Below are 22,142 nucleotides of genomic sequence, written 5' to 3'. Positions count from 1 at the left end.
GGGTAGACTGGGGAGTACGATGACGTTTTAAGTGGCACGTTAAAAAGTGAAAAAAATATCTAAGATCACGAGATTAAAGACAAAATGTTTTAAGAAATAAAGTCGCAGTGTTTCGAGGAATAAAGTCAGAATATTTCAACTTTATTCTTCTAGTATTGCGACTTTATTCTCGTAAAATTTTGACTTTATTCTCATAGTATTACGATTTTTTTTTCTCGTAGTATTTTGTAATATTTTGACTTTATTCTTGAAATATCTCGACTTAAACTAAGATTACGAGATTAAAGTCGTAATATTTTGAGAATAAAGTTTAAATATTACGATTTTAATCTCGTAATCTTATTATTATTTTTTTTTTTTAATGTGGCGCTAAAATGCTGTCGTAGGGGAGGGAACTTTTTATTTTAAAAAAAAAGAGAGAGAGAGAAAAAAAGAAAGGAAAATCCTGTTTTCCATGGTATGCCCTCCATGAGGAAAGCCAAGCAATTATTCTCAAGGCTGGAAGTTTTTGACCAACATTGATTTGGCTTTCTTTTCAGTTCATTACACAAGGCCTGTGATTATCCTGGGTCCAATGAAGGACAGAGTAAATGATGACTTGATCTCAGAGTTCCCCCACAAGTTTGGATCCTGCGTTCCACGTGAGTGTCACATGCTGGCTACATGCAGAATATCTTTATCATCAAATTTTTTGCCAGTGCTTATAAAACTAAAAGCAAGACATGCACGTTTCCTTAGATACAACTCGTCCTCGGCGAGAGAATGAGATGGACGGGCAGGACTACCACTTTGTGGCTTCAAGGGAGCAAATGGAGAAGGACATTCAGGACAACAAATTTATCGAGGCCGGCCAGTTCAATGAGAATCTGTACGGGACCAGCATCCTGTCTGTTCGGGCAGTGGCTGAAAGGGTCAGTGACTCCCTAGTGTAAACATGCCAGAGGATCTGAACCTCCTGTTTAATCCTTAAATATTTTCCCTGTGGCAATTACTGCGCGCAGTGAAAGTGTGACAAGGGATGAAAGGGTTTCTTTTTTAATCCTCTTGTAGGGGAAACACTGTATCCTGGATGTGTCTGGGAACGCCATAAAGCGACTGCAGCAAGCACAGCTCTATCCAATCGCCATTTTCATCAAGCCAAAATCTGTGGAGGCCCTAATGTAAGTTTAAGATTTCATAAGTTCTATGTATGCACTACCATTCAAAAGTTTGGTGCCTTTGGTGCCAATGACTGATTTTGTGGTCCAAAGTCACATATTTATAATGTTACAAAATGTTTCTGTTTCAAATACATGCTGCTCTTTTGAACTGTATTCACTAAAAAAAAAAAAAATCATAAAAATATTAAGCAGCACAACTGTGTTCAATACTTATAATAAGAAATGTTTATTGAGAATCAAGTAATGGCTTCTAAAAAATCAGCTTTGCATCATATGGGAATAAATTACATTTCAAAATATATTAAGATAGAAAAGGGTTATTTTAAATTGTAATAATATTTTACAAAATTACAGTTTTTACTGTATTTTTGATTAAATAAATGCAGCCTTGGTGAACTAAAGACTTTAAGACATTATAAAATCTTCACAACCCCAAACTTATGAATGGTAGTTATTTTCATATTGCCTCATAATTGTATGCCTCATATTCTCCTGACTACCAGAAAAAATATTTTGTGAATTTAGCATTTTTTCATGTCATTACATTGTTTAGAGCATAAGAAAAAAAAAGTACAAATAAAATATTTTGAAAAATATTTTAATGTTATGCTATGTCCTCTGTAGCAGACACCAGGACTCTTCTAAATAATAATAATAATACATTTTAAAAAATGATAAATAAAAAGACTAGAATAGAAAAAAACAGTGGGATTTTTTTTTTTTTTTTTCAATTTAATTTTTTTATACCAAACTTTGTATAAAGATTATTCTCAACTATATTATGAAAAATATAACAATGATTTGATACAATATTTTGCTGTAAAATCCCCAGAAACGAGTTTGGTAAAACTTTACAATAAGCTGTCAATTGTTAACATTAGTTTATGTATTAACTAACATGAACGAACAATAAACAAAACATTTATTGCAATAATTATTCATCTTTGTTAATGTTAATTAAAATATAGTTGTTCATTGTTAGTTCATGTTAGTTCACAGTGCATCACCTAATGTTAACAAACACAACTTGTGATTTTTAATAATCCATTAGTAAATGCTGAAATTAACTATGATTAATAAATTCTGTAGAAGTAGTGTTCATTCTAATTACTAATGTAGTTAACTAATGAATCTCATTGTAAAGTGTTACCATGGGTTTCTTCTTATTATTTACGATATTTTTATAGATCGTATGTAATTTGCATATTAATGAAAAAAATAAGAGTAATAACAGGAGTATTACTTAGCAACATCTTTATAATATCTAATATTTCACAGGAATATTGATGTGCGTAATAAACTTGCTTTAAGTCCTGGTATCCTCTATGGTGGACATGTAAGAAATCAATGTCCTGTTTTGTTATAGAAAATCATATTTTGATTTGAAACCCCATAACATTTTCCTGAGATGTTGATTTTATGACAAAAACTTATTCAGATTAGAAATATTATCGTATTTCCATATTTGCAATCTATGTAAAGCCCTGAATGTGCTCTTTACAGGATATCCAGACTTCAAACTGTGATATGAAATAAAACTAAAATAAAATGTTCACTACAGAGGACAGAACTCCATAGCTGGTTGTCAGGAGGAAACTAATCTTTTGGTGACCATTCTTAATTGTTTTGTGCTTACGCAATGTGAAATAAGTCATGCGCTTCTGTGTTCATCAGGGAATTGAATAAGAGGCAGACATATGAGCAAGCTAATAAAGTCTTTGATAAGGCAATGAAGCTGGAACAAGAGTTCGGAGAGTATTTCACAGGTAACCCCCAACCGTCATGTGATTTCTCTTAACCGCACCCAGAGGAAATTTTTTAGGCCAGCCCCTCTGTTACTATTTAACAGCGTTGCTCTCTCTCTCTCTCTCTCCATCTCTTTACAGCCATAGTCCAGGGTGACTCACTAGATGAGATCTATAATAAAATCAAGCTGATCATAGAGGAGCAGTCAGGCCCTTACATCTGGATCCCGTCCGCAGAGAAGCTCTGAGCTCGCCGCTCCAACCTGACCCCGACCCCCCCACCTCCCACCCGACACCTTTCCTTCCCTTTCACCGATACGTTTCATATCAAGTTTTAGTGTCATCATTATGTTACCCTCAATTGAAAGACGTCTTCTCACCATTACTGTGACTGTGCACACCCCTGCATGAGTTTCTCAGCAATTCCATTCAAGATTGGAAATGCCATTCCTAAAGAAATTTTTTGTCATGTAAAACAAAAAAGGGAAGCCCGAGCGCTTCGTTTCGGACGGACTCGAAGAGGAGAAAGCGAGAAGCCGGGGAGTTGGAGACGGATGGTGGCACGAGCGGGGAACCTTGTATATGTTCATGGAAAAAGACATTCGAGGATGGCGTGCCAGGTTTTCTACGAGGACTAGATACACTTCAAGCCTGCTGATGGTACCGTCACTGCTCGTGTTTATAACTAACGGATAAACTTCAGTACTCACAAACCAGCTCGCTTTATTCGTACGCCGACGCGTTCGGAGATGGAACAAAACGGGGTTCGAGTCTATACGTTTATATTACTGAAAAATCACACCGACGGAGAGATTTTACTACATAATACGAAATGCTACGGTACACATTTTACACTTCACTAGAATTGTCTACTTGGAGGGCTGTTAGATTTCATTTCTTGTCTTTGGGTTTTGTGTTCTTTCTTTCTTGTGGTTTTAGCTGCTCTGTATTACAGATGGGGGTAGAGAGGTGTAACTGGGCTCTCTGCAGACCACCAAACTGCCTTACGACGAATAAACGCTTCAATTGTGGGGGGGAGGAACGACACAATATTCAACCTATCAGTGCTTCGCGGGATTTTTGTGCGCTTTCCCGTCATCCTATTGGAGGCCTAACTTGTGAGTGCAATAGACTTAAGTGTCTTACCTCTGTGAAATCTCTCTCTTTTTTTTTCTTTCTTTTCTTTTTGTTTTTTGGTCTTAAGCAAAATCCAATTTCGGCCGCCATTGGAGTTGTTGAAAAGCAGACAGCCCACTTGCACTTCCTCTGCCTTCCATGACTATATTCTCTTCAGACTGAACGGTAACAAGGTACTGTCCTGTTAGCTGCCCTGGAGCGCAGCCTTAAAACGGGTAGAATCAAGACAATAATTGTATTGGATGTCCTTCTTGATATTAAAGCGTTAGTGGAGCCTGAAATTGACCGTTTTCCCCCCAGAACTCGACGATGGTTTGATTAAATCTGTTCTTTGTAATGACAGCTTTTAAACGATTTTTTTTCTCCTTTATTTCCGGGCTGATGTTTACTCCACTGTGTTGAGCCTTGTGCCGGGGCGAGCTTGGCGAGCTCAGGAATCTGATGGATAATTACTACTTTTTTTTGTTTTTGTTTTTTTTTCATATTGTGATGGAATAGAGCAAGTATGAACTCAAAGGGATGATTTTCTCTCCTCTAACTGAACACCCAGACATGCTGATATATTCTACTTGTGTATTCTAAATATTTAGTCCTTTTTTTTTTTTTTTTTAATTTTATTTGAAACACTTTGTAAGCACTACGTCTGTGGTCGCCCGGAGAGAACAGGATCGGAACGGGATACAGAAGTACAGTACTTCCTTTCGAAATCTGGATCCGCAGAAAATGAGGGAAGCTCTTGGGCCCGCTCTCGGGAAGCTCTCTTCCCCCCCGCCCCGCAGGCATTTTCTAAACAGGTGCGCTCACCTGCCAAGCTGTCATACCTGTGTCAAAACCAGAGTTCAGGGAATAATCGAAGGGAACAGAGCCATTTATAAACTGCTTACAGACTGTTTTAATGGGTATGATAGCTGTAAAGTGTAAATATCCCCCCTCACTTGTGCTTCATGCATGTGTGATACAACTGGGACAAACATGTTTTATAAATCACAAATGTCAGGTAAGTAAACTTTGGATTTATTCTGAGATTAATTTCCATACAAATGTGCCGTAACGTTGGTATTTCTCTATAGAAAAAAAAAATATCTTCAGCTGCCTATCGGAACATTTTTTTTAGTGAGTCGGGAACCAGCTTCCCTACAATACGGCCTGTCTACTTGTGATATCTTGTGGAACTTGTCTGAGTGTATAGATGAAAAACAAATGTAAAAATATATATAAATATATATATATAAATATATAAAAAGACATGCAGACAGCAACCCCATAGAGTGATACTAAAGTAAACCAGGAGCATAATTACTCATCTTAGCGTAGATCTGGTCCTCTGAGCGGGAATATGGCTGACTTTTCGCACAGGTCGGCCTTGTTGGCGAAGCCCAAAGAATTTTGACTCATTGTATTATATTTCTAATGAAGTGGATTGAATCAGAACGTCTCTGCTCCGAGCGTGAAATGGGGAGGTTCTGGGTCTGATTTGTCTTTTTGAGTGATTCTGAGTTTTCGATGTGACGGCACACCTGTGCAGTAAGTGCTTGCAACAATATGAACCCTTTGATTGTACAGTCGTGTCCTCCCCATGATTACAGGTGGTACAACCCATCAGGACACAAGGAAAACTGCTCTTTTATATCCTGGTCAGGAGGGAACACAGTCCTACCGAATATTATTATTATTATTATTATTTTGTTTTTGTTTAGTTTTTTTCTTTTTTTGGACTGGACAAGAGTTTATTTGTTTGGAAATAAACTATGTGACTCTGTTACGATTTCAATGCATGCATTTTTATTTGTTTTGTATCGCAATGCAGATGTTTTGAACTAGTCTATCCGACAAACGCTCTTAACCGATAACCGGATGACAGGTAATAAAATAATACTGCCAAAAAATATTTCATTTTAAATGAATACAAGTAGTTCTATTTTTTGAGCCATTTCATAACCCTTCTCAAATACATGGACAGCAATTCACGCTACATATTAAACACGTGCCGTCAAACCTGAGATCTCCATCTGCGACTGAAGCCGCCGCCATCATTCATTCCTCAATAATGAGATTCTTCTTTGCTTTATCCAGCCTGTCCAACACCTCACTGTACAGACCCACCATCTGCGAAGACATTTCATGTATTTTATTCACACCTTGCCACGTTTTCTTTCAGCAAACAACATGAACAAAATGTTTTTAACGAATATTATGAATTCTTGGAACTCAGGATGCTGAATTGATTCTTGCCAAATGACACATTTAAACTACTATGTTGCTTTAACTACCTACCCACATAGCTGTAACTTACCCCGCTGCTCTAATTAAACCTCCTACTGAGGTGACAGAAAAAGCAGCTTGCGCACCTGACTTCAGGCGGGGAGAATGTGAAACATGAAAATGAAATCCGGCGCTCAAACAGCTGTGGAGCGTTACCTGAGTCTGATAGCTGTCCTGCAGGGAGCCCAGGTGCTTCAGGAAGCTCATTCCCAACCCGCACCACCTCTCGGCCTCGGGATAGTGGGCTAGGCTGTAGAGCTGGATTCCCATATTCCATGCTCGGGTTAGCAGCCACAGGATCTCCAGTTCTGGAAAGTCCTCGGGCTATGTGAGAAAGGAGGAATGGATCAGATGTTTAAGCTTAATTTTTTATACACTCTAAAAATGCTAGGTTATAAACAACCCAACTTGGGTTATTTGGCAACCCGGCGCTGGGTAAATATTGGACAGAACACATGCTGGATTTTAAATGTTTTTACCCAACATGCTGGGTTGTTTTATTCTAAGTCAACTATTGTTTAAAAATGTTTATATTGCTGGCTTAAAATTGGCTGAAAATTAAAAATCACACAGAATTATAGAGACAACCGCAATAATCAAAAGATTAACATTTTTTATTAAGCAAGAACACTCACTGAAAAAAATATAAGACTAACTGAATTTATTTAGCATAATTTACAATAGTGTTTTTACGATGTGTCATCAGTTGGCCAAATAGGCGGCACTGAACTGAACCAAACTTGCATATTTTGCTGGTTATTGCTACTGAAAATGATCAATTGTTGTCATGTTTTGGGCTGTACTAATCGGTCAGTACTGTAGACTAACAAAATTATAACAAATCAAGAAGAGTGCAAGAAGAATGCGTTTGTGGTTGGTCAAACTCAACCAGGATTTCCGGGGCAAGAATCTTGCCAACGTTTGTGTTTGTTCTTATCATTTCTGGTCAGGTAGGTGAAATATTAGGCTAATATTTGAATTACTACTGCTTCTATGTATCTTTACCACCTATTAACTTTAGTTTGTCAAACTATTGCATCCTTTTCCGCTTACTAAGTCCTTCTCTACATGATTTAGCAGCTTCTACGCATTTTTTCCCGCAGTTTAGACAGCATAAATTAGCAGAATAACATATTCAGTAGCACATTAACTGCAATCCATGCTGTTGCTTACATCCGAGTATCATCAATATTGCTGTGATTTTGTAACTGATCAAACCGTGACGCAAGTGCAAACCCTCCATATTACATACTGTAAACTTGTTGAACAATCATTTTAGAAATAAGAAATGTAACACTTAAAATTAGCATTTTAATTTAAGTGTATTCAACCATTCTCTGTAATCTTTTTTCAAACGGAACTATGAACCTCGGCTGAGTAGAAAAAAATGAAATTTTAAGTCTTTAAAGACTTTTCAAGCACTATTTTGATTGTTCAAGGACTTCAATCAGAGATCTTACTTTTAACAATGTCTTCCATTTCAATTTCTAAAAAAAAAAAATGGATAAATAAAAATAACAAAAATAAAGTTAAACACATGCTAAGTATTACTACTAAAAGTATTACAGAGTATACTCCACTTTTGCTATAGTAAAACCACTGTTATTTTTCTTAAAGGATTTGTATTTGTGTATACTGTCTTTCCTTTTTTTTTGTTTTTATAACTATATTGTCATGGTTTGATTAAAGAAAATCTAAAAAAAAATACGCTCTGAATTCCAATCTGAATCAAATGATTCACGAACCCGCACCGAATCCCAATCTGAACCCACTACAAAGTTCCGATCTAAATCAAATGATTTGGAATCCACGCCCTGAATCCTCGCTAAATGATTGACGAATCCGTTCTGATCTAAATCAAATAATTTGCGATTCGCACCCGGAATCCCCGACCTGAATCAAATGATTCGCGATACGCAATTTGAAGTCCCGATCTGAAACAAACGATTCGTGATACGCAATCCGATTGGAGCGCTTCGTAATAGTGAATCATTATGCGACGCAATGGTTTAACTGACTCGGAGTTTCAAAAAGCTGTTTCACCCATTACTACGTGCTTTTTAAAATCATCACAAGCGATGTCGAAAGTCAAAAATGAATTGCTCTTTTAATTTGATCTGGTTTTTGCTAGTGAATCACTTGAAATGAAAAAAAAGGTCATGAGTTTGAATCAATCGGAACGGTTCCAGTGTACATGACTCAAATGATTTGACTCATCTGTTCCTCTTTTCGCATCTTCAGCCATGTTTACACGACACTGTCAGTACTACAACTTGCTTAGCTCGGTTGTCTTCTGAAATGAACTGAAATACGCGAAAAAGGTATGTTTTCTGAATTGCATGAATTTTGCGTAAAAAGATATGTGCTTATTGACAAAATGACATAGATACATTGTTTTTCAAAAATGCAAGCATTTTTCAAGTACCTCTTCAGGAATATTGCTATTTTTAATGGTTTTCCAGGCCTTAAATTTCAGTAAGTCAAATTCAAGTGTACAAACGTTGTTGATACAAAAAAAAACTACCCAGCACCTGGGTAAAAAAACATTAAAAATAACCCAATAAAATGACCCTGCAGGTTGAACCCAGCATTTGGGTAAAAAAATAACCCAGCATTCTTAGAGTGTATCATTGGTATCATGAAGGTCACGAATTTAGAATAGCACCCTGATGCTTATGCAAGTTTTCTGCAACGCTAGTTCGAGATAAAGGATGCGGGCGAGATTTTCAAATTAGCATCCAAATTGGCAGGAAGAAGCTGGTGAATGGAGCATCTGCTAAGTGAGGCATAACTAAAAGCCCATTGACAGAAACAGGAGATTCTTTCAAAGATGGGGATAATTGCGGGGCTGAGCTGCAGCGGGTCGTGTGTGACGGCTGCTGAGTCACCCTAACCAACTCACTGCGGTTGCTATGATGGAAAGAGCTTCCTCATAGTAGCCCCACACTTCCTCCAACACGCAGGGCTGCACCTCGGACACGCCGCTCGGCAGGGTCAGCTGAATCAGGCTGTGTAAACAGTTGCTGTGACACACACATATATAAGGTGTGTGTCATATGAGGAACCGTTCCCTGTTTTTTGTTATCTAGCAGTGTGGTATCATTACTGTGTAACGAATGCAAGACTAGTCTGACCTGCAGCGCGTGAAGTCGACCTGTGGCTGTTTCCTGTGCAGAGACAAGGCGATCCTCAGTGCTTTCTTGCAGAGAACAGGGAAATGGGCTGGTGGTTCCATCGCCAGGACTGTAGATACAAAGTACAGGAGCATCAGAGATTATAATGACATTTTACACACTACCATTTCAAAGTTTGGGGTCAGTAAGATTTTTTTAAATATTTTATGCTCACCATGAATGCATTTATTTGATGAAAAGTAAGTACAAATATTTTAAAGTGCAGAATTTTTTTTTTTATTTAAATATATATTAAAATGCAATTTATTTGTGATGGCAAAGCTGAATTTTCAGCATTACTTGTCTTTAGTGTCACATGATCCTTTAGAAATCATTCTAATATGCTGATTTAGTGCTCAAAAATCATTACAATCAATGTTGAAAATAGTCATGGTTCTTAATATTTTTATTGAAACTGTAATATATTTTGGTCAAAATAACAGCATTTACTGGTAATAAAAATCTTTTGTAACATTAAAAGTCCTTGCTGGCAATGTTTTTTATTAATTTAACACAGCCTTGCTGAATAAAAATATTCTGTTCTTTCAAAAATAAATAAATAAATAAATAAAATCAAATAATCTTGACCCCAAACTTTTAAATGGTAGTGTATATTCACACATTCAGTCAGAATTTCATCATCCATAAATTCTTTAAATATGCCCATCTTTAAAATGGGGTGTTATTGTTTTAGAAGCTGACCTGCCATTATTTCCAGCAGTTTGGTCTCCATGTGATCTAGTTCCAAAACTGATTCGAACACCGATTCAAGCTTTGGATCATTTAATTTGGCCCGGACTTCAAACTCATACAGCAGCAATAACGTGTCGGTTTTGTCTTTGGAGGAAGTGCCTGATGAGGAAAGAATGTGGCATAAAGATGTTTACAATCCTTGTCATTCTGGACAAACAGGTAGAATCTGTATTTCAAATCCATCGTTTGTAAAAGATAAAAATAGTAGGTGACACCTGATGCTTTGATGGTTGTACAGATCTCTTTACAGAGCTGGATGTGCTCTAGAGTCTGGGTCAGGAGCTCAGTCTGAAACACAGATGAGATAAAGCACTGCGCCCTCTGCTGCTTAGTTAAGGTAACAAGGAAAAACTGAGATTAGAGAACATGTGGAGCGTGTTTCTCAAAACTTTCCAACTCCAAGGTCTCCTATTGTCAAAAATAATACTGGAAAACCCCCTACGTGGGCTTTGATATTTGCTTTTGTACTTCTGCTTGTTTTCTTTAACAAAATGAAGGGCTGTCAATATATTTTAAAATAATCAGGAGCAATTTTATTTGTTGTTAGAATTACAAATAATAAATGTACATTACCAGTCAAAAGTTTTTGGACAGTACAGTTTTTAATGTTTTCTAAAGGCATTTCTTTCGCTCACCAAGCCTGCCTTTATTTGATCCAAAATACAGAAAAAGTACAATTATGAAATATTTTTACTATTTAATATAACCGTTTTCTATTTAAATATATTTTGTGATCAAAGCAAAATTTTCAGCATCATAAATGCTGTTGTTCTAAACTTTCTATTCATCAAAGAAACCTGAAAAAAACATAATAATAATAGTAAATGTTTTTTTTTTTTTGAGCAGCAAATCAGAATATTAGAATGATTTCTGAAGGATCATGTGACTGGAGTAATGATGCTAAAAATTCAGCTTTGAAATCACAGGAATACATTATATTTTAAAATACACTACTGTTCAAAAGTTTGGGGTCAGTACATTTTTATTGTTTCTTTTTTTTTTTTTTTTTTTTTAAGAAATTAATACTTTTATTCACCAAGGATGTATTAAGTTAATAATTAAACGTTTATTAAAAGTTAATAATAAATAATTTACATTGTTATAAAATATTTATATTTTGAATAAACACTGTACTTTTTAAACTTGTTATTCATGAAAGAATCCTGAAAAAAAAAAATTACAGGTTCCAAAAAATATTTGGCAGCACAACTGTTGATATTATCCAACATTGATCATTCTAATAATAAATCCGCATATTAGAATGATTTCTGAAGGATCATGTGACACTTAAGACTGGAGTAACAGCTGATAAAAATTCAGCTTTTCATCACAGGAATAAATTCTATTTTAAAGTATGTTAAAATAAAAAACATTATTTTATATTGTAAAAACATTTTGCAATATTAGTGTTTTTTTCTATATTTTTAATCAAATAAATGCAGCCTTGATGAGCATAAGAGACTACTTTAAAGACTATTACAAGTCTTACTGACCCCAAACTTTTGAATGGCAGTGTATATTCAAATAGAAAACAGTTATTTTAAATAGTAAAAATGTTTTTGTTCACTCTTTTTGCTGTACTGTAGATCAAATAAATGCAGGCTTGGTGAGCAGAAGAGACTTAAAAAAAAAACATAAAAAATCTTACTGTTAAATTACTGTGGTAAATATTACATATGCATAAAAATAATATTATAATTTTGCAACCCCCAGAAAAGTGGTTCTTAGTCAGGGGGTCAGAGCCCACTAGAGGGCCTAGACAAACTAATGGGGCCACAATATACAAGCATTAAAATAAGCTAAATTAACCAAAAAGTATGATATTTCTTAATTTAATTCACCGCCTCAAAAACAGTTTATAACAGTAAACCTGGACATATGATGTTGCCAAATGGAAAAGTCATATACATTTATTAAATTATTAAAACACTACTGGCATTTTTATGATGATTTTTTTTTCTTTTTTACTGAGGACGACTGGGAAAATCATTGGTTGAAAAGAGTGGGAACCTTTAAAGGGACCGTTCACCCTAAAATTAACATTTTATCATCATTTACTCACCCTGACCTGACATCTAAACCTGTATGAGTTTCCCTTTTTTCTACTGAACACAAAGAAGATGTTTTGAAGAATGTTGGTAACCAAACAGCTGCTGGTAGCCACTGACTTCCATAGTATGGTTATCAACATTCTTCAAAATATCTTCTTTTGTGTTCATTTATTTTTGGGTGAACTATCTCTTGTTCAACTTCTAAAATCCTGAAATTTCATTTACAGAAACTAGGAGTGTTTGGCCTTTAAATAGTGTTGTGGACAATAGGAGGCATTGGACTGTTGAGAAAATTACTGAAGCCCACTAGTCACTGGGGATAGTTCACCCAAAAATGAACATTCTGTCATTAATTGCTCATCCTCATGCTGTTCCAAACCTGTTAGACATTTATTTATCTTCAGAACACAAATTAAGATATTTTTAATAAAATCTAAGAGCTTTCTGACCCTATTAGAATGAAATGTCACATCAGTGGTCCAAATTTAATTTTATGAAGCATTTTATTAAAAATATCCTCATTTGTGTTCCCGAAGATGAACGAAGGTTTCACATGTTTGGAACATGAGGGTGAGTAATTAATGACAGAATTTTCATTTTTGGGTGAACTAACCCTTTAAGAAAGCAAAAATGAATTTCACTTAGAAATCCCTTGATATCATCATGCATTTAAACATACAAATTCAGCTCATATTTAGAATTTTTACAGTGTCAAGTTTCATACTTCAGGCTCCACCGTGTCTTTAAAAAGCAAGCAAACGCCTCTTGCCTACTGGTTATTGTTTAATCAGGTGGAAATGATGAACTGCTAAAAACGAGTAAGTGATCCACCTGTTGCTCAGTGTGATCAGAGCTCCTGCAGATCTCCAGAGACGCAGCAGCAGCCATCAGCAGACACGTCTTTTGCCCCATCAACACACCTCGGTCTGGTGTGCACAGCTGTGACAGCTGCCCAGCCAGAGAGAACTTACGTTAACTACACTTAACTACAGCTACAGCATCAGCATGAGGATTTGCGTAAAAGTGATTATGAACTAGCCTACAGCTACTAAGAGGAACTGTGCTTGAACTTACCTGGAAGGAGAGAAGAAAGAAATCCCTCATCCTCACATGACTGTGTTCACACTGCAGGGCTGAGTTCCACGCTGACAAAAAAGACAACCTCATCACAACACATACACATCAATCAAACATAACCAAAAATAGGTTAATGTCTCAAAAAGCTTGAGGTTTAGGAATAAAGCACCAATTCTCCTGAACCAGTTGGCGTCTTCTGAATGCTGCTGTGCTCCGTGGCCATGAATATGGCTGGTTTGTGATAATTTCTGAAGAGCTGTAAATTCAGTGTTCACACAGTAAATCAGTGTGGAAAAACATGACTGATCGTATTGAAAGATGATGGTTAAATGTACCTGTTTTCAGGTAAGACAAGAGGACATCCAAGTCGGCATTTCTGTTACAACAGCAGATTGTGAGAAATAGAGATGCAGCTTTTGCTGAATGTGTTAGAATTGTGCACTACTGATCTACTAACCTGTTTTCCTTACTGGTGTTTTCCATTGCTGAAAGAACAAGTCGTACTAAACACCTAAAAAAGACAGATAGGGAAACAATGTTTCTCTAGTAGAGATATTTGATAGTTGTGCTCCTGATATAAGCATTATGGGCTGAAGCTCAGGGTCAAAGGTCAAAGCAAATGTGTGACTGACCTCAAGGCAGTGAGGATTTGAGCAACATCTTGTGAGTGTTCACACAGACTCTCTAAGGCTTTGATGGCTGTTTCCTGCTGCTCATGCTGTGGTGAAAAATCACTGCTGAAATCTTTCAGTTACGTGACATAATAAAGAAATAGTTCACTTCCAGAACAAAAATTTACAGATAATGTACTCACCCCATTGTCATCCAAGATGTTCATGTCTTTCTTTTATCAGTAGTAAAGATATTATGTTTTCTGAGGAAAACATTTAAGGATTCCTCTCCATATAATGGACTCCTATGGTGCCCCTGAGTTTGAACTTCCAAAATGCAATTTGCAGCTTCAAAGAACTCTAAACAATCCCAGTTGAGGAAGAAGGGCAAAACAATAGGTTATTTTATACTTCTTAAGCTCAAACGCTCATCTTGTCTGGGTCTGCGTGAACTTCTTTTTTTCCGCATCAATACAGTTAGGGTATGTTGAAAAACTCCCATCTCATTTTCTCCTCCAACTTCAAAATCGTCCTACATCACTGTTTTACTTTTTTTTGTAAAGGGCATTTGACCTTCATTGCATGTTCATTTTATAAACACTGGGTGGGTTCTTCTGCATGATTTTGAAGTAGGAGGAGAAAATGAGATGAGAACTGTCTTGAACTGGAAAAAACAGTTCAGGCAGACCTTGACAAGACGCGCATTTGAGGTTAAAAAGTATATAAACTGTATAAACCGTTTTGTTAGATAAGACCCTTATTCCTCAGCTGGGATCGTTTAGAGCCCCTTGAAGCTGCATTTAAACTGCATTTTGCATTTTTAAACTTGAGGGCACCATAAAAGTCCATTATGTAGAAGAATCCTGAAATGTTTTCCTCAGAAAACATAATTTCTTTTACGACTGAAGAAAGAAATACATGAACATCTTGGAAGACAACAGGGTGAGTTATTATCTGTAAATTCTGGAAGTAAACTACTCCTTTAACCAAACTAAAAGAGCAGTGGGTGACTGCTCTTACCTTTATTGTGTTGAAATATACAGGATAAATGGTAAGAGAGAAGTCACAAGTATCTGGTATAATGTGGCTAACCTCGAGGGCAATCTGTGCGGCCAGGCTGAGGAGGTTTGCGGCAGCGTTCTCAGTTACTAGCAGTCTTTCCTCACTGGTGACAGGATTTTGAGCCAGAGCGCCAATCTCTCTCAGAGCCACGGCAGCTTATTAACACATTAAAGACAGATATTCACATTAGTTTTTATCTACTGTGTTTTCAAATAATTTTACAATGATTTCTGGTGCTGATTTCTATTTGTGACATTACTGTTCCAAAGTGTGGGGTTGGTAGGATTTTTAAATCCTTTTGTCTTTTTTTGTACTTTTTAACCACAAATGCTCGTCATGCACCTCACGCATGTCTTCATGTGTCTTCACGCATTACGTAATAACGTTGGAAAGGTCACACGTTTTCGTTTCAATAATGTAGGGTAGGGCAAAAAACGTCCGACATCAGTTTTACCTTTTTTTGTAAAGTTTGTTTCACTTTCTTTGCATGTTCACTTTATAAACACTGGGTCGGTACCATTATATGGTGCAAAATCCTGGAATGTCTTCCTCAAAAACTTTACTTTCCAAGGCTATTCTGCAGTAAGGCACTTTTGTGACTTTACATCCTTTCCATTACCTTTCTCTGCATTGTTCTCCAGTACAGCGATCTTGTAGATATTGAACTGTGTGAAAATGTTTGTTGGATCAACCCTTGCTGCCGCTTCTATAGCCTCTTTGGCCTTCAACAAGAATTTAACAATGTGGCAACTTTCACAACAAACATGTATTTATGAAAACTTGTGTCAATGTAATGAATTACTTTTTCTAGTTGTTGCAGGTGCAGGAAACAGGAGGCTCGGTTTCTTTGCAGTTTAGCGAGGTTCTGATCCAACTCACCTGCTCTGTAGAAGCTCAGTGAGTAGTTATACCACTGCAGAGCTTCAGAATAGTTCTTGGCCTGTACAAGACAACACACATGACAGCTGTCTCCCTGAACTCAAACTAACAAGCTCTACTTGATTCATTGTGGAAAAACATACCCACACAATATCATACATTTTCTATACTGATTGTGGGGGAAATCTCTTTCTTTACACACTATTTTGGGTGAAGTATTATATTTCTTTTCAAAGAAATGTGTATTTTTATTCAGCAAGGATGCATTAACTTGACCAAAAGTGACAGCAAAGACATTTATATTATTGCAAAATATTTCTATTTCAAATAAACACTTTTTTTACCTTTCTATCAAGGAATCCTGAGGGGAGAAAATGTATCACGGCTTCCACAAACATATTAAGCAGCAAAACAGTTTTTAACTTTGATTATAAATGTTTTTGAGCAGCAAATCAACATATTAGAACGATTTCTGAAGGATTGTGAGACACTAAAGACTAGAGTAATATTTAAAAATATATAAAAATACAGTTATTTTAAACTGCAATCTTATTTCACAATATCAGTGGTTTAACTGTTTTTTGATCAAACAAATGCAGCCTTGATTAAAATAAGAGACGTCTTTTAAAAACATTAAAAAACCTTACTGACCCCCAAATTTTGAGGTAGTGGATGGAGCTAATAATACTAATATTTGCAAATGAAATAATATTCAATCCACAGTATTTATTGCATTTTTACGGTTTCAAAACCAGATAAACTGCTATGCGTGGAGAGGGTGTGTGTATATTTTAAACATATAAAACTGATGTAGTACTTCAAAGTTTTTGGAAGCTCTGTCCCACAGAAGAAGGTGAAGAGATGATAGAGTCTGAGGTGCTAGTTGTTTTCCAGTGTAATGTCCTAGAAAACAATAATTGAACACACAATTCAGTAAGAATTGTTTCATTCTATGGCATTAAACACATTCTTGGTTACTAACATTGAATAAAAATTACCCGTGATAGCATCCTCAATCTTCTGCTTGGCCAGCAGCTCTTTGTCCCGCTGCAGCAGCAGCTCTATATGCATGAGCAGAGCAGAGCCCAGGTCAGGAGATGACTCAAAGTGCTGACACACCCTCTTCAGGAAGTCAAAAGCCAGAGCCTCCCTGAAAAAAACAACATGTCAGTGTTTCTGTTACGCCTGGCCTTTCAACAGATTTCAAGATGATTTTTCGTGCCTGTTTAGAGATGAGAGATCATACCTGTTCTCTTCCACAAGCAGTTTTACTATGTTCAAACACACTTCCAGAGGAACCTCACTGTTTAGTAGCTCTGACAGCCCTGATGTGGGAAAGGAACATGTTTAGATGGGACATACTATCCAAAACTAAAATAAGCAGAGATACCAGGCTCACCGGATTTTACTGCATCATCTGGGCTGTGGCTTTTAACTAGGATACTGATCTTCAGATAGAGGCCTGACAACTGCATATGCTCCTAAAAAGAAAAATGAAATGGCCAAATGTAAAAACAGCATGGTGTGTGTGCTGGAGCCAAATGTGATGGTCTGCTTTGACAAGATTTTTGCACTGGGAATGCTTTACCTTATTAGCCAAGCTCACAGCATGAAGAGCTTTCTCCAGGTACTTCTGACAGTCCCACTCCAAATAAACTTTTGCAAGAAGTCTCAAAACTTTGGCCTGAAGGAATGACAGGTAAGATTACAAATGCAAAAAAGTATGTGAACACAACGAAAATCTGATTTCATTTTAAATATGGAAATACACAGAAAGTTGTAGGATTTGGACTTCATGATATTAAATGTGATTGTTCGTGAATAAGTTCAGTTGCTTTTTCACTATATTCATTATGCTGATTATATGTGCTACCAGTCACAAGTTTTTGAACAGTAACATTTTTAATGTTTTTTAAATAAGTCTCTTCTGCTCACCAACCCTGCATTTATTTGATCCAAAGTACAGCAAAAACAGTTAAATATTTTTTTACTATTTAAAATACCTGTTTTCTATTTGAATATATTTTAAAATGTAACTTATTCCTGTGATCAAAGCTACATTTTCAGCATCATTACTCCAGTCTTCAGTGTCACATAATCCTTCAGAAATCATTCTAACATGCTGATTTGCTTTTCAAGAAACATTATTATTATTATTATTATTATTATCATCAATATTTAAAACAGTTGAGTACATTTTTTGCAGGATTCTTTGATGAATAGAAAAGATCCAAAGATCAGGATCAGCATTTATTTAAAAAAAAAAAGCTTTTGTTAAATTGGTCATGCTAAAGACATTTATAATGTTACAAAAGATATTTTCTTCTTTATGTTCATCAAAGAAACCTAAAAAATTACACTCTGGAGTTTTCAACATAATAATAATAATAATAATAATAATAATAATAATAATAAATGTTTTTTGAGCAGCAAATCAGAATATTAGAATGATTTTTGAAGGATCATGTCACTGGAGTAATGATGCTAAAAATTCAGCTTTGAAATCACAGGAATAAATTACATTTTAAAATATATTCAAATAGAAAACAGTTATTTTAAATAGTAAAAATATTTTTTGCTGTACTTTGGATGAAATAAATGCAGGCTTGGTGAGCACCTTACTAGCTGTAAATTTCAATTTCTAATAATATTTCTTACTTGCATCTCTGATCCTGGTGAGTACTTCACGTTCATCTTGCCTATATCATAACTTTGGCTGAAATGCAGAACAAGAATATATGCAAGGAATAGTGTAAATACTCAATTATAGCATTACCAATTATATTGTAGTATTACAAAAGTTAACGAAATTTTAAAACACACTAAAATACAAAACAATTACTTTCAATTGTAATAATATTTTACAGTATTACTGGTTACTGTATTTTTGATTAAGTAAATGCAGGCTTGTTGAGCATAAGAGACTTTTTTCTGACCCCAAGCTTTTGAACAATAATGTTTATTACAGAGATCACTACCTTAGCCAAAATGTGCTCTCTTCATGCTTTCCCCGGCTGTAAGTTTCGGTCCCAAAGTTGTAACAGAGGAGAGAGAGATAACCAGTCTAAAGGAAATTTCACAAAAGAGAGTTTTCATTTCCTTTTTATAGTTTGAATTTTCTAAACCTCTCTCTCAAATCAGATTAAAAAAACAATGACAATGACATCACTTGACACGCCGACAGCAACAGTTTGTTCACCTCTTTAGGAAGACGAAGAAGCATTTCTTTACATCGCTGTATGCATGAAACTGCCTCTTGATGTTGCCCTTGAGAAACTGCCTATTGAGACAACAAAAAATAGTTTGTGTAATTTTGTGTAAACTGTAAAAACATTGCAGTAATCTGCTAACTCTCTCAAATAATTCTTATTTGCATTTGAATATGCACATTTGATCTAGTGGTTTTAGAGTATTTAGACATTAATTTTAAGCTTCCTAGTCAATGGACATGCTAAGAAATCTCTGCTCACAGATTCAGCTTGATATGACAAAACCCGCAGCAAGTCTTTCTCTATGTCTCCCTTTGGTGTGTTAATATCTGCTGCGCAATCTCCATTGGAAGTGAGTTTGCTGTAAAGAGTCTCCAGGCTCTGTGAAAGTAGCATATTTTAATTCTCAAAACTGCTACTAATGAGAATAATAATCATAGGTTTTTTCAATGTTCCAATATCCACTGGCTGCATATGATTTTTTTTTTTTTATTTTTACAAACACAACCAGTCAAAAGTGTTTGAACAATAAGATTTTTAAAGAAGTTTTTAAAATAAGTCTTTTCTACTAACCAAGCCTGCATTTATTTGATCCAAAGTACAGCACAGATTTTTATTTGAATGTATTTAAAAATGTAATTTATTCCTGTGATTTCAAAGCTGAATTTTTAGCATCATTACTCCAGTCACACGATCCTTCAGAAATCACTTTAATATTCTGATCTACTTCTCAAAAAACATTTATTATTATTATTATGTTGAAAAAAGCTGAGTCAATTTTTTTCAGGTTTCTTTGATGAATATAAAGTTTACAAGAACGGCATTTATCTGAAAAAGAAATCTTCGGTAACATTATAAATGTCTTAATCATCACTGTTGATCAGTTCAAAGCATCCTTGCTAAATAAAAGTATTACATTTTATAATTTCTTTCTAAAAATAAGCTTTTGAATGGAATAATGTATAATGTTACAAGCCTTTTATTTCAGATAAATGCTGATCTTTCTATCTTTCTATTTATCAAAGAACCCTATAAAAATGTGCTCAACAGTTTTAAATATTGATAATGATAATAATAAAAAAATTATAATAACAATAATTTTTTTTAACAACAAATCAGCATATTAGAATGATTTCTAAAGGATCATGTGACACTGTAGACTGGAGTAATGATGCTGAAACTTTAGCTTTGATCACAGAAATAAATTACATTTTAAATATATTCAAATCGAAAACACTTATTATAAACAGTGAAAATATTCCAAAATTTTACTGCTTTACTGTACTTTGGATCACACAAATGCAGGCTTGGTGAGCAGAAGAGACTTCTTAAAAAAACATTACAAATCTTACTGTTCAAAAACTTTTGACTGGTAGTGTACATGCAAATATATATATATATATATATATATATATATATATATATATATATAAAATTGTGATTGCATCCATACTGTACATACATTGACAGCAAGGCTCAAAAAATCAGCAGCAGCTTTGGGTTGTTTACAATCAAGCCATGTTCTTCCTGTTTTACTTGCCATCTGAGGAAGACATTTAGTTACAGTTAACTTATATATACAGTATTAAAATAAGCCAGAAACAAATTATAAAAATGAACAAATCTACTGTGGGACAAGCTTAATAGGTGCTAAGCTGCTGGAAATATTGAGCAAAAATAGATTTAACTAACCAGTATCTGCTTGCGAACAATATTCTCTGATGGGTTCTCAGGCCCGCATAAGTACAACAGTCTGCATGCCACATGACGCACTAAAATGTGCAGGGAGTTAAACAAATTTGTAGTTTATTAAATACTTGACATCTGTGCAAACATCTGGAGTTAGACTTTTAAACTTTCTTTTGTTGGTACAGGAAAAAAAAACTATATGACAGAAAACAGATGGATTGGCAGATACATTAATAGAGAGATACAATAACAGACAGACAGAAAACCTTTGGCCTTCTGCTCTTCTGTAATAGTTGAGCCACCACGTTTGGTCACAGCCCAGTTCCACAGCTGTATGGCGATTTCCTCCATCTACAAAATATTGAAATACTTATTAAAGTTTAAACCACACTTCTACTAAGCTTTGTGTCACTATTTAAAATAAAATGAAGTACGAGAAAAAGGCTTCGCCACATAAGACAGAAAAAAATAACACATGATCTCTTGTGGCTTCCGTAGATTTCAACTGAGGTAGGCATTGCACACCTGTGAATCCTGTAGTTTTGCTGCTCCATCTAGAGTTGAAATCGCTTTAAAGAGAGTCTCAATCACCTCATCCAAATCTGAACTGGTCTCTCTGTGGAGAAGTTTCTCTGACAGGTCTGTGAAAGATAACACGAAGCAGTTTCAAGTACTGTGCTAAATCACTTCATGACAAGGTAAGCTAAAATAATTAAAACAGATAGTACTAAAATTACTAATAGTATCCATGAGAGATCAATTATTTTATAAATGTGGGTAACAGCTAATCACTGTCCGAGCTAGCTAACGTTACCACATATCTTCCAATTGCCACAAAATAGATTCTTACTTTTTACATCGACAACAAACTGCTCCATATTACGGTACAGAAGACGAAACGTCGAATAACGTAATTTTAAATTATGTAATATATTTTGTCAGTATTTTCTGTGTGTCAGTGACAGAAACACGACCCCTCGCGACCGTCAACCGCCAAGAAAACGCTCTGGGACCAGAGTTGCCAGGTTTTCGCAACAAAACCCGCCCATGTGCCACTCAAAACTAGCCCAATCGCATTTCGAGGGGGTCCCTTGAAGGGGGGTAAAATCCACTCGCATTCCAGGGACTAAATATAACGTTATTGGTGTCGCTTCAACCCGCTGACAATAAAAACAACCCGTGGCAACCGTGTTAAAGAAGCCCAATTACGCGGGAAAACCGCGAACTTGGCAACACTGTCTGGGACGCGCTGCAGTATGAATGTAATACCGCGGTATGACCACAAGGTGGTGTCTCACACTCGATTACGTATTTACTGTCATTCACAGCTCCCT

General features: G+C 35.6%; 1 protein-coding gene across 3 annotated transcripts; it reads right to left on the bottom strand.

The window, feature by feature from the left end:
• Window positions 1–6,045: 6,045 nt before the first annotated feature.
• On the bottom strand, window positions 6,046–21,799 carry tex11 (testis expressed 11). Of its 3 annotated transcripts, XM_051127579.1 has the most exons (29): window positions 21,659–21,799; window positions 21,334–21,449; window positions 21,075–21,159; window positions 20,812–20,891; window positions 20,582–20,662; window positions 19,381–19,500; window positions 19,110–19,190; window positions 18,889–18,974; window positions 18,569–18,626; window positions 17,499–17,594; window positions 17,310–17,391; window positions 17,157–17,235; window positions 16,909–17,060; window positions 16,728–16,813; window positions 15,834–15,971; window positions 15,651–15,753; window positions 15,062–15,186; window positions 13,991–14,076; window positions 13,816–13,869; window positions 13,694–13,734; window positions 13,528–13,614; window positions 13,356–13,426; window positions 13,113–13,229; window positions 10,446–10,518; window positions 10,180–10,329; window positions 9,439–9,547; window positions 9,207–9,327; window positions 6,461–6,628; window positions 6,046–6,148 (listed from the first exon to the last, which is right to left on the bottom strand). In XM_051127579.1, exons 1-29 carry the CDS (start codon window positions 21,684–21,686, stop codon window positions 6,077–6,079), a joined length of 2,745 nt encoding a protein of 914 aa, XP_050983536.1. In that variant the 5' UTR covers window positions 21,687–21,799; the 3' UTR covers window positions 6,046–6,076. The 3 variants fall into 3 exon arrangements, with proteins under 3 accessions (XP_050983536.1, XP_050983537.1, XP_050983538.1); XM_051127580.1 differs by lacking the exon at window positions 19,381–19,500 and having other exon boundaries at window positions 10,446–10,554; XM_051127581.1 differs by lacking the exons at window positions 19,381–19,500; window positions 20,582–20,662; window positions 20,812–20,891; window positions 21,659–21,799 and having other exon boundaries at window positions 10,446–10,554; window positions 21,334–21,363.
• Between the last annotated feature and the right edge of the window lie 343 nt (window positions 21,800–22,142).

This window comes from Labeo rohita, chromosome 14, assembly GCF_022985175.1.
Source record: "Labeo rohita strain BAU-BD-2019 chromosome 14, IGBB_LRoh.1.0, whole genome shotgun sequence".
NCBI lineage: Eukaryota > Metazoa > Chordata > Actinopteri > Cypriniformes > Cyprinidae > Labeo > Labeo rohita.
This window is presented reverse-complemented; position numbering and strand designations above follow the sequence as displayed.